The sequence below is a fragment of the Atractosteus spatula genome, chromosome 21 (genome assembly GCF_055471065.1).
Source record: "Atractosteus spatula isolate fAtrSpa1 chromosome 21, fAtrSpa1.hap1, whole genome shotgun sequence".
NCBI classification, from domain to species: domain Eukaryota; kingdom Metazoa; phylum Chordata; class Actinopteri; order Semionotiformes; family Lepisosteidae; genus Atractosteus; species Atractosteus spatula.
Window position 1 is genome coordinate 15,250,734 of NC_142726.1, and position 17,955 is coordinate 15,268,688.

Consider the following 17,955-nt stretch of genomic DNA (forward strand, 5'->3'; position numbering starts at 1 on the left):
AAGGCTGTACATCTGAATTGTCACTGAGGCGACAGACACAAACACGCGCCATCAGAGAGTGGAATGATCAACTTGAGACAATGAAGCATTCAGCTGACCACAGTCACCTGACATCTTGGATAAAGCACCAGCTCCAAGCAAGCAAATTTAATACTCCTTCAGTTTGTCATAGGAGACACTCTGCTGCTGGGCTTTCATAATCAGGAATGCATGTTGGTTAAATAGCTTCGTGGAGGCAGTCAAGTGAGGGCAGCAGACAGCGACACTTTAATTAGCCAGATCAGTATAACTTTATCAGCAGGCTGTAAGCACTGGACTAGAAACAAGTGCATAATGGCACCTGATACCAAGACCCAGCCTTAGAGGACAGAGAAAGCAAAAAAGAGAGCAAGAGAGGAGAGAGACTCTTCTTTCGACAACATCTCCTCTCGGTGCTGGTGGCGTCAGTCTGGCGCTAGGTGCTGAGGAGAGGTGCAACCACCCCAGCTGCAGAGAGACTCATCTCTTGTATTGATTTCTAGGCACCGTGTCCCACAGCCATCGCTGTGATAGAATGGTCTCTTTCTTGTCTTTGCTTTTCCTATCGTATTTCCTTTTAAAGACGCTGACCCTTTGGTTAGATTGCTTAGGACAAGAGAAACCCAATCGGTCATTTTTCTTCATAATTAAAAGCTTTAAACAAGAGGGAAGGAAAAAAAAGCCCATTGCTCTTTAACCCAAAGGTGATCCAGTGTTAAGGGCCGAGGCCTGTGTGGGGCTGGATAAGGTAGTGTTCTGAAGGTCGCCTCCTCACACCAGATCAGTGATCCCTCTCAGTTGGGTCAGAGAGCCTGCCTGTCCTGTTGAGTACCTGATACTCTTGAGTACTGCCGCGTCACGCACTGCAAACGGGAGAGAACACCAAGGAAAGCAGCTATTCTAGTTCTGTTCCCTCAGCCTTCTGGAGCTCAGGGTCTCAGATTTGTAGTTACCACGATGGTTTCATTTCAACTGACAAGCTGACTTAAGTATTAAAATACGGAATTCTTACTCGACTCAAATTAAACGCTCTTACTTGCGGCTTTGCTAAAGACGGATACATGTTCCGTACAGACAGCATTTTTGGCATTGGTCCGTAGAAACGTTTTTTGTTTAAGAGCACAATGGCTTTCCAGTGGAGTGAGACGGGTCTGTCACAAGGAGAGGCCAGAGTCAGCCTTGTTGTCTTCAGAATTATAGGTCACAGCGACCCCTGGAGTTCAGGGCAACAGGGAGCTCTGCCAGTACTGGGGCCATGCAGCACCCACACAGGATAACCAGCACCCTCGATCTACACCTGGGAAACCATCACCAGTTTGACAGCTACAAGCAACCATATCAATGCAACAATTGTAAAAAGCAGCTGAGGTGGAACACATTTGTTTTTATTTTGTAGGGTGGGGCCAGAGGAGTAGATAGTCAGCAAGTCTGTGATATAAGGTCTATGCGTGTAATCGCACTTATAAATCTGAGTTGTTTACAGTACATCTGTGACAAGCGATCATTGTAATCACACAGCTGTTGTAGGTATGACCTCATTACTTTACTATGGAGTCTGTCCTTGGTCTTTCTGCAACATGGAGAGAGGGATGCTCTATCTTGTTGTTTTTAATTCACTTAAAGGCCATAATCACCACACAAGAAATGGCCGAGGGCCAAACAAGCAAATATAAATCACAAACCAAAGGAGTAAGTAGCCACTTGATCTATACTGTCAACTTGACTCTTCTTCCAGACCAGGAAACACTGTGAGTATAGTAACCCCGGCTTGGAAACAAGATCACACAGCAGCTTGTGGAGAGCAGGGACTGGCAGCCTTAGTGAAGCCATCTGACAAACGGAAATGAAAAAACAAAGCCTGGGCTTAACCACATAATTAGCTCTGGCCATCTCCGGACAGGAGGCCCGGCAATCGCTGAAGACGCCAATAACGCTCCTCCCCTTGCGTCACGGCCAACTCCGGACCCTGCCCAGGTCTCTACTGTGCTGGACAGAGGTGTCCCCCGGCCAGGAAGGCAGACTCATTACAAAAAGCCAAGTCAATGCCAGCTTACATCTCCAGACGGCGTGTTCCAGCGCAAAATTAATGATGTTCAGAGCCGCAGCCTAGCAGGTGAAAATGTGCTGCAACAATTATTCTAATGCTGGAATACCATGGCACCAAATGTTGCTGTCAGCCGAGGGTTTAATTACCTTGGCACCCATGCCACTTATAATCACCTGTCATTAGGAACAACGGCTGCATCTGTTTACACGTCTGTCAGAGATGCCAGGATGCACAAGTCGACAGTGCAGACAGCTTTCCCCGAGACTGGGGCCCAGACAGAAAAGGTCACTTCAAGAATCGTCTGTTCCGAGATTCGAATCTGGTAGAGGACGGCTGTTGTATAAAGAGTTTTGTCTTTAGCGAGTTTTCGAAGAAGGAAATTAGCAGTAGGAAAAGTGAGTTTTATTGGCACCATCTGAGCAATGTCCTGTGTCCGTTTTTCTACTAGGATTAAACAGCTGTAAGGAAGCCAGGACTGTGATGAATATCCTCCCAAGAAGGGTCAAGCTACAATACAGTCACTGTTCCCCTCTTTCAGTCTCCCCTTCCGGATACGGTTCAGGCCCAGCGATCTCCGCACAGGAACGTAGGCAGCTAAGGACGGCTTCAGATTAGAATTGCAAGAAAACAAAAACAAAACAAAAATCCTTTTTTTTCAAGTCCAAATTCAACAGGCTACTCCTCAGCTCGGTCAGTTGGAGAGAGGTTTTAAGTTGACGCAAAAGACAGTGAAGTCCTTTTAAATGGATAGCACTCAAGGAGGAGAGAGCAAGCAGCAATTTACAAAACAATCGCAATAGTTACCACAGTGAACTGTTGCCTTATTATAGTTTCTAAAAGTGAAAGATGTGTTTTGAAGAATGGCAAGGGTGCATCAGCTACTGTATGAAGTGACCAAGTGAGTGGCCAGTGGCCTAACTGAAGACGTGCTGATAGAAGAGCACCACACATACAGCAACTACTTTGCGTTCGAAGGCCGTTGCTCTGCTGTACTTTCAGAAGTGTGGGTGTCAGTCTCTGGGGCCTCTGTAATTTATTGCACACGCTCCGTGATGTATCGCTGCAGAAGGGCAGCACAGCTGTCAGGGGAGAGGGAATCTCTGGTGGTGTGAAAGTGCATGGCACCTGCACCCACCGACACCAAATGCACCTTCCACAGAGCTGTGGGAGGGAGTCATCATGCAGAGAACTGAAGACCAATATTAATGAAAAATGAACTGTGTCAGGATACGGGGATCTTAACACCAGGCTCTCCAAATCACCTACCAAGGCCAAGCTAACAGAACATCCATTTCATAACAGCACTCCATTTGTGTTCTGTTAATAAATTACTATACGTAATGAAGCTGTCAGGATGATGCTTAGTTTCAGTTTCCCCCTTGACGATTGCTAGTAGCTTAGTGTTTCAATCTGAAGCTTATTTAAAGGAAATGCCCACTCTTTTCAGCCCTGTCCACATAGTTTTAAACCTAGATTGTTTAAGCAGCTTCCACATTTTATCTAAAACTACATTTGGTTGGTACCGCAACAGCAGCAAAGTGACACAAATTAATCCATTGATCAAACAGCCTCACCATAAAAACACAATCATCGCTTTCCCTTCTCCAAACTTTTAGAAAACAAAAGACAACTGAACACTAGTGCCACTTGTCTATCCTATATTCTAGAAATGAGGCAAAGTGTTGGGTTTTTTTTTACAGAACATACCGTAATTGGCAGGGAATCAGTGGCTCAAGGTTTTCTTGCAAAAGAATTCATGTTTCTGCAGAATCTGCAAATTGACTTGGAGAACAATCCCACAAAGAGCTCTTTTTTAATTGCAAGCCTGAACAGAGTGCTTAATGAAGAATGCTTAAGGCCGGAGAGCCGGAGAGCCTCTTACAGGATGCATTAGCAATAATAAAACAGTGGATGGTTTTGGCAAAGGTATTCCACGTCTTGAAGAACTGCGCACTTCATTTTAATATGGCAAAGGCTCCTGTACTCCTTCATGCTCCCCACCTCCTCTCACGCTCTCTATCTCACACACACTCCGACTCACAAAGATGATACCTCACTTGATGACAGTAGGAAGAGGAAAGGTCTCGCTACCTGCCTGCCTTAACCAAGTTTTTGTAAAGTAATGAAGAGAGACAGCTCGGGGACCATCCACGCACCTGTCTGCCCCCCACAGGGGGGCCGTGAGGGAGCACTGGAGGGGGGAACTCGGGAGGGGGGGGGATGGAGCTTGACAGGGCCAGGAGAGGCGTCCTGCATAGTGACAGGACCTGCCCGGCCCCGCAGGCCTGACCCCCCGTAATTCCTTCACAACGCGACCGCTGACAGGAGCAGCTGCGCCTCCTAAGCGAGATGGATGAAATTTTCATAACTATTTCCCTAAGTTACATTTCACCTTCAAGATAATTTATGACCTGCTCGGGAGCCTTGAAGAGACAATATGCTTGCCATAAAATTAACTGTAACAGTCTTGTAGGTTATAATTAACAATAGTGGAGGGGGTAGCGCCAACTGGATAGGAACACATGGCATAATTGATGGTGATACTGGGGAAATTAAGGGGAGCTAACAATATCATTACTGCACACGTCACTTCAGGAGAAGTCGAGGCTTCTGAGTGTTAATTACAGATCACCCGCCCCCCTCTCCTGGAACTTCAAACGCTGCACTGCTGCAGGATTGCGGCGTGGAGCTGGGAGAGCGGGCGGGATCCTGCGCTCATGCAGGCCCACCTTCCCTCTCGGACTCGTGTGCGTTGCTGGCGCCACGGGGGCAGACTGAGCACAGCGCGGCCGAGACATCACTCTGGACTCTCGACCGTGGGCTCTCCCTTCTCCTGCAGTCGCCCGCTCGTCGGCTCCTAAGCACACTGCTGGCTTGCTCTCCCCAAACCCTTCCCTTCCTCGGGCTCTTCGGTACAGCAGCCATATCACCCTGCAGCTCACAGCTGGCAGCCCACTGAAGCCCAGCAGGTGTGAGGTTGGTCAGTACCTGGATGGGAGACCTCCTGGGAAAGCTAAGGCTGCTGCTGGAAGAGGTGTTAGTGGGGCCAGTAGGGGGCACTCACCCTGCAGTCTGTGTGGGTCCTAATGCTCCAGTATAGTGACTGGGACACTAGACTGTAAAAAGGCACCGTCCTTCGCATGAGACATAAAACTGAGGTCCTGCCTCTCTGTGGTCATTAAAAATCCCAGGGCGTTTCTCGAAAAGAGTAGGGGTGTAACCCTGGCGTCCTGGCCAAATTTTCCATTGGCCCTTACCAATCATGGCCTCCTAATAATCCCCCTCTCTGAACTGGCTTCATCACTCTGCTCTCCTCCCCACTGAGAGCTGGTGTGTGGGGAGCGTACTGGTGCACTCTGGCTGCCGTCAAATCATCCAGATGGGGCTGCACACTGGTGGTGGTGGAGGGGATCCCCATTACCTGTCAAGCGCTTTGAGTGGAGTGTCCAGTAAAGCGCTATAGAAGTGTAAGCAATTATTATTAATTATTATTATTAAACAGTGGCTAAGTTGGGCTACGTTAGCCCATTAAATAAAGCCCATGATGGTTTTATGTGACATTATTTAGTTATGGGGCACAGCTGTACAAAGACTTCACAGAAGAGGACAGTGTGTTCACTCTTGATTGTTTCGGGCCATTGCAAGGATGCTAACAATGCTTTAGACATTTCTGGCCTGACTGCAATGACTTGCTTACTTGGTTGTTACCAGCCTTGAGTTAAATTTGAGTCATGCTGGGCTGTGACTGAAATCCCATTTAAGAGGCACCAGGCAAACTGGGACAACCTTTCAATTTGCTTCAAAGTTCCAAACATTTGAAAATACACCTTAGCAGACCTACCTTGTGATCAGTTTAGAAATAAAACTATTTAAACATCTGATGTTTTACCAGGACACAAATCTCAATCATAATTCTTTGGCCGCCTTGCAGTAAACTATAAGATGCACAGAGACGGCAGTGCAGGAGACACTGGGTTATCCTCCACATGTCATAACTAGAGCATGCTTTCTGACAGCGGCCCAGACGCAGCACAATTACTGTTATAGACTTTTTCACACCCGTTTTATGATCCCTATCCTATTACTCTGGCCTTTCCGAATAATTATTGGTTTCACTGACATCCAGTAAAATCCTTCTTGGCTTCGCCTTGTGGGTTTGACTTGAACATTTAGCAACCCCCTTTCCATATTAAAAACAATAATTAATAGAGGAATGTCTCTACAACATGTGGCACTTAATGTCTGAGGAATCTTAATTACATTCTTCCCTCTGTATACAGTATAATAATAATAATGACAAGTGGCTATTATTGAGAAAAACTTAATTAGAAAATTACTGTTTTCATTAACTTTTATGAGAGATTAAAACGATCTGATGCGATAAGTGGATTTCTTTTTGTCACTATCTAAACTTCCTAATGGAAAATGAAGGCAAGAACCCTAACTTTCATAAAGATGAAGTTTATTTAAATCTCGCTTAAACCATGGCAATGAAAGCTTGGAATAATGACAAGCATGTGCCGCTCACTGTAATATTTCAGTGCAACATAACATAGAGAATGAGAAGTGACAACCTGAGGTTTTTTTCTCATCCTGTCTGCAAAAGCCATCTCATGGGGAAACCACAAGGTTCACTAGTCCTCTGCTAAGCCCACATTTAAGGCTTGAGATGAGATTCCCATTGTCCCATACTGACACTCCTCTGAAACAGTACAGATGAGCCGAATGGTCCATGTCTCCACCTGGCACAGGTTCAGCACCATGCATTTCTTTCTAATGACTCTGGATTTTTTTACTGGATTCATTCCTGATCAAACCTCACAACAGCTCCACTGCTGTGGATCAGACCGCATGTGATAAGAAAGAACTGAAAGCTTCTCTTAGATGTCTACTGCATTTCCATCTCCCTCTCATTTCAGTAGATGAGTTACTGTATTACTGAACTACTGCACTGAATCGATACTTTATCATTGACGTCTTTTTTTTCCCCCATCCACCCATTTTCTAAGCACTTTATCCAAGTCAGGGTCTCAGGGGAGCTGGAGCCTGTCTTGGCAAGCAATGGACACAAGGCAGGGAACACCCAGGACAGGACGGCAGTCAATCGAGGGAAAGAGACACAAACACTAGGGCCAATTTTCTCAGAAGTCAATTAACCTACAAGTATTTTCATGCTTGGTTTTCATGTACAGTTCTGGACTGTGGGAGGAAACCTACGCAGACATGAGGAGAACATACAAACTCCACACAGACAGCACTCGAGGTCTGAAATGAAACCTGGGGCCCCAGCGCGGCGCTATCAGCAATGCTAACCACTGCGCCACCATGCCACCCACAGCCTTTTATTTGAAAGCAAGATGAGTATTAAAAAAAGACAGTGAAGATAGTTTGAAGAAGGTGACAGGCTGTGACACACAGGTGTGAGTGCAGGGCAGAACAGCCCATCTCACCTATTGCCTGCCATGGTTACAGCAATCACTGCACCCCTGAATGCCAAAGAAAGCAATTAAAAGACTCTCTGAAATACACAGTGTGTCATGATACTGTAAAACTAGCCAACTTCGGAGATTAGGCAGATTACCCTGTCCCACTGAGTGAAAACTAAAAATAAACATTAGGAAATACAGCTGTATGCTGCCTCTTGTACAGTATAATTTAAATTCAGGACGATTTATTACTTTATTTTTTTATGATCAGCAGACATGAGTTCAGTACAAACGAGTCATTACAGCTGGAGTAGTTTATTACCCAATAATCTCCAGAGGAACATGCTAAATTACAACACATAAGTGATAAAAAGTTCATAAGGTGATCACAGATATGCTTATAACACAAGTTTGTCAAGTGATGTTAATTTTTGAAATAGAGGTCATAAAAATGCCATCTTAAAAGTTTAAAATATACATTTTGGAACGCAGTTCCCCCCCTACTAAGTCGTAAAGAGACGCCTGCCTGAATAAAATTAAAATTGATCACGTCCATGCCACAGGTGGGAGTTAAGCGAGAGAGTTATGATGCCACCATACAGGACAAAACCAAGCACGGTCAGACTGTGCCAGGCAGCGAGCAAGATGTCTGCCTCGTCCGTGCAGCTGGTGTGTAAACTGGAACACGCCAGGCCTGGCCCTGTCTGCTGTGTGTTACGGATGGACGTGGACCACCTTTCAAACTCCCGGGGGGGAGCCATTGTTCGCCATCTCCCCCTGCAGGCAGGGTGCCGTCACTGCGGGCGCGAGGGCCACATCTTTCTGCCGGAGCAGCACCGAGGCCTGGGGGCGCTCTCGGAGAGGGGAAGGGCGACAACTGGTGGCGGGTGCACCGCGCCATTCAATCAAGCCCCCACACAACTGTTGCCCAGAGGTCCGGCCCCCACGGATCCGCAGTTGAATTAGTCCCTGAGCCTGTATTCACGGGGAGCCGGTACAGGTGAAGAAAGGAGGCGAGGGAAACCATCGGCGCAAACAAAAGGAATCTGGCAGCAGCCAAATGGGTCAGGGTCAAAGGGCGTTCCGGGCAGCTGAGCAATGAGCGCAGCTGCAGGGCTGACGTCTTCATCCAGGAGCCCCAGCCCTGCGCGCAGGCACCCAGAGACACCGGCTCATGCTGATCCACGCGCGGGGAAAGAGGAGGACACCTCCAGCAGGGGAAACCTGACAAACGGGGAGCTTCAGTCTCCAACGAACCGGGTCTTGGAGACTCTTATGTACGAGCAAGGAGGGGGGCTCCCCAGCGTGGTTTCTCGTGAATTCAACTCTGGGGCCAGAGGTGGAAATCTGTCACTGGGATGGTATACTTCACGTGCAACAAAAAAATAAGTGAACCACGGAACTCTGAAGTTGAGCAAGACCCAATGTGGATACGGCTGATGTCCTCCTGATGACCCTCGCTGATCTGACAGAACAGGCACCCGCGCTGAGCAGGCGAAAGGCCCAAGGCTTTTCATCCACATGATTGAGATGTCTCGGTCGCCGCCTCAGAAAGGATTCCCCGACAAACCGGGGAGTCAGCTTGGCTTAGACACGCCAACTTAGGTTTGGCACAGGTCAGCAACGGCCAATCAGGAGCGCAAGGGAGGACTGATCTGTGGAGAGTTCGTTTGAAAGGGAAGGGAAAGTAGCTCAGCTTATGGTCCAGTAATGAAGAAGTGGGATGTTTATTTATGCGCAGTTAAACAACTGCATGCTCTCTGCCACGAGGACGTTCAATGGTAACACAGGCCAATAATCAATAAACACTTCAAACAGCATCATTTTCTCTATTAATCCACAAACGGCTATATTGCTTCCTGGCTCTCTCACTGTTGAAGCGCCAACGCAGAGGTCAAGCTGTCCTACTGCATCCCCTGCTAGGGGCCGTCCTGTGGTCCCACAAAGCAGAGGACACACCCAGCATGCTCGCTGCTGTCCTTTTCCTTTTTCTTCTAATGTGACACCAGCAGAGCAAGTTCTGCCTTTAATTGTTCATCTTTACTCGGCGCTCATTACAGCTCCTTGACTCTAAGTGTGGCATGACCGTGCCTTTTAAAAAGGGGGGAGAGAAAGGCAAAAAAAGAAAGAAAAGCTGCACAGAGCCAGATGGGCACCTTCACAGTCCATTTATCAAACCCAATACACTGGGCCTTCCTCTGCCTCCCCTCCCGACTGCTCTCATGTACTAAACCCCCATGTAATTCGGTAATAATTTTCATTATCATATAATGACCTTACAAAGCCTACAGCAGTCTGCACGGCCAGTACAAAATTCACAGCTGTTCCCTTTAGTGTTTGCTCGCTGGCTGTGATAGCGCACAGATTTTATTGGCTGAGGCATGACCCTTTGTCTCCCGGAGGTCAGAGCAGGGTCACTTCAAAAGGGGGTCTGGGCAGCTCTTCAGCAGGTCTAATAGTCTGTCCATCAGGTGCTACTGCCTCCTGAAAACAAGTCGAATCCTTCAGTGTTTGCTCTTTTTCTTTTCACACCGAACCCACCCACCCCCTACACGTTTCTCCCAGGACTTCTCCAAAGGTACTGCAGTTCATTAGGCCACGGAATTAAATTAATTTAAATCCTAAGGAGGCTGGGTCCTGCTGGCATCCCAGGGGGAGCAAGAGCTTGAGAGGGGTAGGCGGCCGCCCGGTATTAATTTTAAAAATGGCAGCACACTGCACTGCTATGTCACAGTGTCTTAAATCACCAGGATCAAGATGCAAATGTTACTGCAACATGTTTGGAGAGTTGAGATTTATATCAGGGGGCAAGAACAGCCAGAATGGCCGTAAATCTGAACACGCAGATTGCGGCTGGCTTGAAAGTAAGGTGAGCGCTCAATTAGAAAAGGAGACCAAAGAGGTCCCATTGTGAGGAAGGCGACAGAACCAGGACCGCCGTGAAGACCCACTGAGTCCCGAGACCGAGGGTAGGCTGTGATTAAGAAGGTATCGATCACTGACAGAGGAATGGCATGGGAAATTTACGTTCTATACTCAACTGGCAATCCGTTTTTTAGCAATAGAAGAACAGGGAAATAAAGAAAAAATAACTTTTTTTCCCCAGAATGTCTGCTATACATGAATATACATATACAACTGCCACAAAATAAACCCGGATTCCTTTTATTTGCTGTTTCTGAAATTGCCTGAAATGCGATCCACTCTTTAAAGAGCAGGTATCAAGAAAAAAAAGAGGGTTTCAATCAAACTATTGGGCACCAATAAACTAATCTGAGTGCTCGGCCACCATTGGCAAGAGTGCTGGTGTATTAAAGAATACAAAAAAATAAAGACAAATAATTACCAGGAATTAATAACTTCCCCATTGTTCCCCACAGTTTGCCGGTTCTTGAGTACAATACTGTATTCTAGAAGTTGGACAGAAAGGTTATTGATCTTGCCAACATCATTCACTTGACCACTGTGCTTTTTCAGTGCTCTCTGTTGACAGCCACTTCACAGACAACCTGCAGCTTTCTCAAACTAAACCCAAAAGAGCAAGCAGAGATGAAACACATTGTGTGCGTGCGTGCGTGCGTGCGTGCGTGCGTGCGTGCGTGCGTGCGTGCGCAGGGCAAGGTGGATCATTTTTCTCCTACTGATGAAAGCCAGTGGGAATAAAGTTCAGAGCTGGACAAGGATGAATTATTTCCTGTCCTCATACGTGGGAGCTCCCGGCTCGGTCCTGCCGCGCGGATGCCCCGCCGCTGCCTTCTGCGGTCGAGCTTCAGCGACGGCGGGATGGTTTCTAGCTTTCGGCACCCGTCACCGACACTGGCCTGGCAGGCACTTGACTCCAGCTGTCGGGTGCGGGCGGCGGGAGGGCAGGGCAGGCCAGCCGAGGCATACGGTAACCGCCTGCTTGCATGGATCATCTGAACGAGGCGTTTTGATGGGTCGCTGAGAAGGGCAACATCAAACGAAGACCTCTGGGGGATGGGAGAGGGTGGGTGGGAGGAGGCAGGGGGTGGGAGTTTGCTTAATGCTCTTGGGACCTTCGCCTCAAGCACCTCAGAGTCTAGAAAATAGCCCTCCAGGTGGTTGTGACCGTTTCCAGGGTCTGCATCTTGTCTGCCACTAAGCCAGCTGAGGAGCACCAACATATTTTGTCCAAGACGAGACTGTATGTACTTCAAGACTGGCTCCAGAGCCTGATTAAGCTGTTCACAGTATACAAAGGTCAAACCCATTTGTAAGCAGGCCTCCTAGAATGTTAGTGTCTTTCTGTTTACCTAGGCAGAACATTAGGAAACTGTTGAACATGCAGGGAAGTTGAGGGGAGGAGGGGGGCAGTGGGTGTTGAGGTAGAGAGGAGGCTGATCTTTTAGAACAACACCGCTTCGTCAAAGTTGGATTATCAAGGTAATGGGGGCTGTTAGAATCTCTCATCACTCCAACAGGCTTTATCTGCAGAGAGGAAGTGACTGGGAATTATCTGCAGGGCATACTTGTCAGAAAGATCGCTGCCAGGCGGGGCTAGGGTGAGCCCATTCACTCCTGGGTTCACTTTGAAGATGAAACATGAGTTGTGTGTCAATTGCGTTGGGTTTCTTTAGAAGGCCCCGGCATGTTTGACTCGTGAATTCAGCTGTTGTTCAAACCCAGTTTGTGATTTAATTAACCCCACAAACTTTGTGATTTTATATGGCTCCATCTGAAAACCCAGATTCTCCAAGAGAGCCTTTTCTCAATAGGGCACAGCAGAAGCATAGTACATTTATAGGCTGAGTGCAGCCAAAAAAACATAAAAATGTTAACCAAGTTAACCAGAAGACCAAAACAATTAAAATACTTAATGCAATTTTTTTCTTTCTCAAGAAACATTTCTTTTATATCACCATCTGTTTGAAACTATCCTAATAACCATATTGAACTAAATAAAAAAGAAAGGGTTCCGTTTGTGAGGTTTAAGACTGTGTGATGTTTTATATCTGGCTAACCATGATTAGACATCGGAATTCTGAAAATGCCATAGGTGCTGTTCTGGAGGGTGTACCTGGCTCTCCAGAGCTGCCTGTGCTCCTGTCGCTCAGTGAGGAAGGGCAAGAGAACCTGCGCCACTTCTCTCCTCCTCTCCATTGTCCGCGCTGCATCCTCGGCCACCGCCAGCGCCAGCTGCGTCTGAAATGGGAGCCATGAACCGGGAAAAAGGTGACAATTACCAAGAACCTGGACATGGCTGCACTCAACTCGCTATTCTTGATCTTTTTGGCTATTAAGAATTCAATGGAGCTGAAGGGTGTGTGTGTGTGAGAGAGAGTTCCCAGGTGCATGCATAGGTACGTGTGTGTTAACAAAGGTGAAGAGCAAGGAATGAGGTGTGAGTAGGCCAGAGGCTCAGTACTGCTATAGCACCTCAAGCATTTAAGCAGATGAGTCGGTAAATAGGTTACAGGTCAAACCTGGCTCAGCTAGTATTAAATAAAAGTGGCTGGGGTAAATGTCTTTGCTCACAGCGATGCATGCAATTTACATTCATAAATGGTTAGATATGCAGGCGGCATGCAACAAAGCATACAACAGGAAGGTTTCTCATGCTTGTGTTTTCTAAGGAGTTAACTATGGCCCACACTGAACTCGCAGGCTGCACAAGAGCTAATCTGAACAGTTTAGCAACCTTTCGAGTCACTTGAGTTTCTACCGTGGGCCTGCGAGAGCGAAATGAAAAGGATTTTGGCAACACAAATTAAATGCAGCGTTGTCACTCCCACTGCAGCGCTTTTTCCCCCCAGTCTCTTTGCTGGCTGCGTGATGGATCTGTTACTCTGAGTGACTCTGATGCCTTGTTAAGAGCAGTCTCTTTCTGTCAGATCCAAAAGTGAAGCAGTTTCATTTCTGCCGATTACACAAAACTCTGCGCTTCATTTTTTACCTGCAAAATATATAGTTTTATACACTTCTGACAACCCAGCTGTCGGTTTTTATTCTTCCGCGGACAGGTTTCGATGTACGCTTTTCCAAAGCACATGCGTGATTTCAAACGCTCAATCACAATCACTTTCAGTATGATTCCCCCACCTTTCTTCACCTGCAGGATGTGAGGCAGATGTCAAAACTTCTGATAACGCGTGTTTACCGCAACTTGCAGAGTATTAAAATCCATGCGATTCATGTGACAGTGACAAAATAACGCCCCCTGACAGACCAGTAGACCTGTGTCAACGACGCCCGAAGCTGGAGGTCATTTTTGCATAAAAAACTACAAAATCACAATTTTCAATGTAGCCTGCAGACAATAGATATTTAAATAATTCAACAGCACAGCTCCTTTATTTATATTGCATTCTTCAGTCTCACTCACACATTAGACAGAACGTCTCAGCTAATAAGCAACAGTTTCGAACAAAGCTTTTACACAGCTCTTCTCTCCAGCTGCGGAGCGGCATGAAACTATTTAAAACCAGCAGTTACCTGAGGCCCGAAGCCTGGGCTCTCCCGGCAGGGCTGAACTCAAGAAGACGAAGAGCTATTAAGGTCAAGGGTTCAAAGAAAAAAAAACCAGCCGTACTGTCGTAACAAGAACAACGGTGAAGAAAGAGTGCCTTAAAAGTCAAAAAGAAAAACAAAAACAAAAACTAATAGCATCTTGAACCCTCCCCACCTTTGTTCTAAGCCTTTACAAACATGGTCATGATTGCCTCAAGAGAGATTCTGTCCATGCCCCTTTATTACTTTAATGGCAACACCTTCTGTTTGTTGTGGCGTGTTTTTAACGTGGCGCTGAATGAGGCTTTCACATTTACCCCCATGGTGATCCCTTGGCCTTTTGACTCCCAGTCCCAAGGTGCTCTGGCTACAAGTCGCCCAAACACACACACACACAGCCTTCAGAGCCGGGCCCTGCCTTATCTCAGTCCTCTGTTAGCCAAGGGCTGCTGGGAGGTCCCACTGTTTACAGACAGATGACAATTCCTATCCTCCACTTCCTGAAACTGACAAGAAATGTCCCTGTGACCCCGTCTGCAGCACTGGGGCAGAGAAGACAGGTAGGACTGATTTCCCAGACTCCCCTGTATATTTTTACTAGAAAACGTGCTCATTTTTCCTCCCCCTAAAAGGCTTGCTGGATAAGCAAACACAAACATGGCCCAGCAGTGACAGGACAGTCCCAGACACAAATGTTGATAGCACCTTTGAGCTTGGCGCAAAAGAATGAGGGCTTCATTCCAGACTGAAGTGTTGCTTGAGGCAATTCACCTCCCCTCCCATAACAGCCCCCACTTTGCAGTTGCTACCTTTCGTCCCCTAATTTCTCTTCATTACATTAAGGCTTATGAGTCGCTCCAAAAGAGTGGCAAAGTTATAATAAACATAATCAGACAAAATTCCTCATCTTTTCTACTTCATTTGAAAGCTTAAAACAATGCACAGCAATGTGCTGTGAGCCTCTGGTGCCAAAACAGCTTCTGGCGTTTGTGAGTGGCCTTCTGCTTTGTGTCAAGTGTGTAAGCCACTGGGCCTAAAGACAGCACCTTGATGACCAAGACTTCTAAGCTTGACGATTTCAAGTTCCACGTGTTCCACTTTAGAAATTCTTACTTTGGCCGTTTTACGGTAACATGCATTTCTAGCCTACATTTGGCAAACAAAACAATTCTTCCACAAGATCATTTCAGTTCTACAGAATGGGGTTTAACGTTTTATGGAGAACTCACGACTCTAAGTTAAAAACATCACAGATGCAGCTTCAGACAAAAGCCTTTGGGGCACATGGAGCTGTGGTGGGACCCCCAGGCGGAATGACAGTTCTTTCCTCTCCAGGTGAGACACCTGCCCACTCCCTGAACCAGTGACACAGCTGGTATTTCAGTGCCTGGCATTGTTATGCTGCTGAAGACTACTCCAGACAATTTTTGTCATGCTTGGTCCCAACAGTGAGACGCTTAGGAGGAATCAAGGATGAATAAGAGAAGTTGAGAGGCCCTAAATATTACCACAGGAAAGGGTCACTAGGTTAGGACTTCAGTGTGGGCGACAGGCGTCCTGGGCAGCTCTGGCTCTCGGTTCGAGTGATATACTGTATATTTGTCACCGAGCAATTTCCCCTTCTATGAAATCCTGGACCACCTTCCCTCTGTGTGTCACTGTACCTCAATGTGATCAAACATCTTTGGTTTTTCCTTTTCTATGGCCGTTTAAGCCAACAACACAGGCTGCTTGGCACCAGTAACTCTCAACCTCTGTTTCCCTCTCTGGCACGGGTTCAACTCAACGTTGGCTCCCAGGCTTTGCTGAGCGCTCAACGGATTCTGTCCACGACTGACTGCCAGCAACACAGCTAACAATATGGAACTAAGGAAGGAGCAAGGAATCCGCTCTCCTGCCTGAGGTTCTTTGGCTCATCGCTCCATAGCCGTCACATGTAGTAGCTCGTGTTGTGCTGACCAAATGCCCCAACCTTTAGGTCCCACCAGAAATCTCTCCGCTCAGATCCTCTGCTTGGCATCTGGCAGCTCCATGCCAGCATGGAAAAATCAAGTGCAAACACAAGCACTATTGGAAAGCCCTTGAAGGCTTCAGTGATCATGACCATTCCCTCTCTGGACATCCCAAGGACCAGGAAATGGGACAGGATGTCTGGCTGATCCCTGTGCTAAAAAATCCCTATATTAATTCCATAATACATAATGCATAAACATCAAGGCACCTTCCACCTTGGAATCAATAGCTCCTGCTAAGTTTTTATATTCACAGCAGGGGGGATGCAACTCCGCTGACACAAGTTCCAGCTTGGGACAGTTCTGTGTGGTCCACCACAGTTTCACATATCAAGGAAGAGTGGTCTTTTTGAAAAGAAACACCAGCCTTTCATGTTCGTCCTTATAAAAAATATTAATAACACAGGATGATTTATTGAGCTTGTCTAATTTGTCTGCTACCTTGCACAGTTTCACAGGGCTAGTACTGTATGAGAAAACTCTCAGAGAAAAGCAGTAGCGATAATAATTGTTTTGGATATTTCTTGTCGGTTTGTTGCATTTCATGTTAAGAATAGCAACATCAAAACAAAAGGTACAAATGTTTCAGCAGGACAGAAATTCATATACAAACCGACAGTTTGGGACTTAATGGGGGATGAAAAGAGATCTGAGGACTGCTAGAAAATAAATTATCAATGCAAAAACGCTATTTAAGAAAAGCCATCTGCACCCATTCTTCGCCTTATCACAGACCTGTTTCCAGCGGATGACTCCTCCACTTTGAGGGCATTCTGCTGATGACAGCTCCTGAACTGGGTGAAGACTCGAGTAGCCTTTGGGGGTGGGGTGCCTGCCTCTTTCAGGAACTTGAAGATATGGAGGATAAGGCGCTTGTGATCTCCCAGTGATTGAGAGGTTACCCTTTCTGCCAAATTTGCCCCCAGAAAGTAGCTGATGTCTTCAGCCCCACATCAATTATGTCAGCCGTAAAGTGAGCTGGCCATACAGGCCAGATTATATGAAGTGTAAAACATTAGAAAAATGTGTTTGAAGAGCGGAGGAGACGGAGAAAAAATGACACTGGTATAAAGGGACAGCTGACAGAGCCATCCCTAACAAGTGATTAGGTCTGAAAACATTGTGCACATCAGGCCAGCCCTCGCCTGCTTGTCTTTGTTTCGAGGACTATAGTCCATCTTTAACCCAACTGTTGCCTGCATGGTTGAACATATGCTTTCTGCAGATGAAATGAAGCAGAAAGAGAAAGCTCTGTTGTTCTGTTGTTCTTTTAGCAAAATAAGTCCTTTCTGGGTTAGCATCCAACAACACTCTACATTCCAATATCCGTTTCAGTCCAAAACTACGAAACACAACAGCTGTATTTCTTTTTGATTGGTACGGAAAATGCTTTGTCCACATTAGAGGCGCAAAAGCCATCTTGAACCAAGCAGAAGTGCACCTCCACTTCAAACTCACTGGCAGTGTAGCTGTGGTCTAAATAAAACCATTTCAAACAGATGAATACGTGGCATAGTGCATTATAAAGACAATCCAGAGACGGACATTCTCCATTCAATGTTCCATTTCCGATGATAAGAAAAGCTGATGGTTAAGATTCATCTTGCCAATAAAATAAAACACCAATAAAAGCATCCAGCACAAAACCAGAACCTTTTTTCCTCACCATCATGCCATTTCAGAGAACTAGATTCTGAATGCCATAGCTCAGAGCAGTCATGAAAATCTCAGGACACAATCCCAGAAGCCATATGTGCTCATTCATTTACAAACCTACACTGTTACAACATCAAGCTGATCGCTATGAATTTATCAATGACTATTACAAGAGTTCCGTAGCTTTGGTGGCCGATATCATTCAGGGCCAGTTTTACTCCTGCATAAACACAGAAAGAAATCAACCAATCTGTCACACGCACGCAGCACTTAAAGTTTAATTAGGAGTAATCAGAAGCAGGCTTGCGCTGAGCTCCTGCATTGTTCC

At 46.5% G+C, this 17,955-nt stretch overlaps 1 protein-coding gene across 1 annotated transcript in view; it reads right to left on the minus strand.

Moving 5' to 3' along the window:
* fto (FTO alpha-ketoglutarate dependent dioxygenase) overlaps positions 1-17,955 on the minus strand; it is a 117,471-nt gene that overhangs the window by 49,951 nt on the left and 49,565 nt on the right. The window contains exon 8 of the mRNA XM_088938804.1: positions 12,530-12,654. Within this exon, the coding sequence (XP_088794930.1) occupies positions 12,530-12,654 (125 nt within the window). The remainder of the gene's footprint in view (positions 1-12,529; positions 12,655-17,955) is intronic.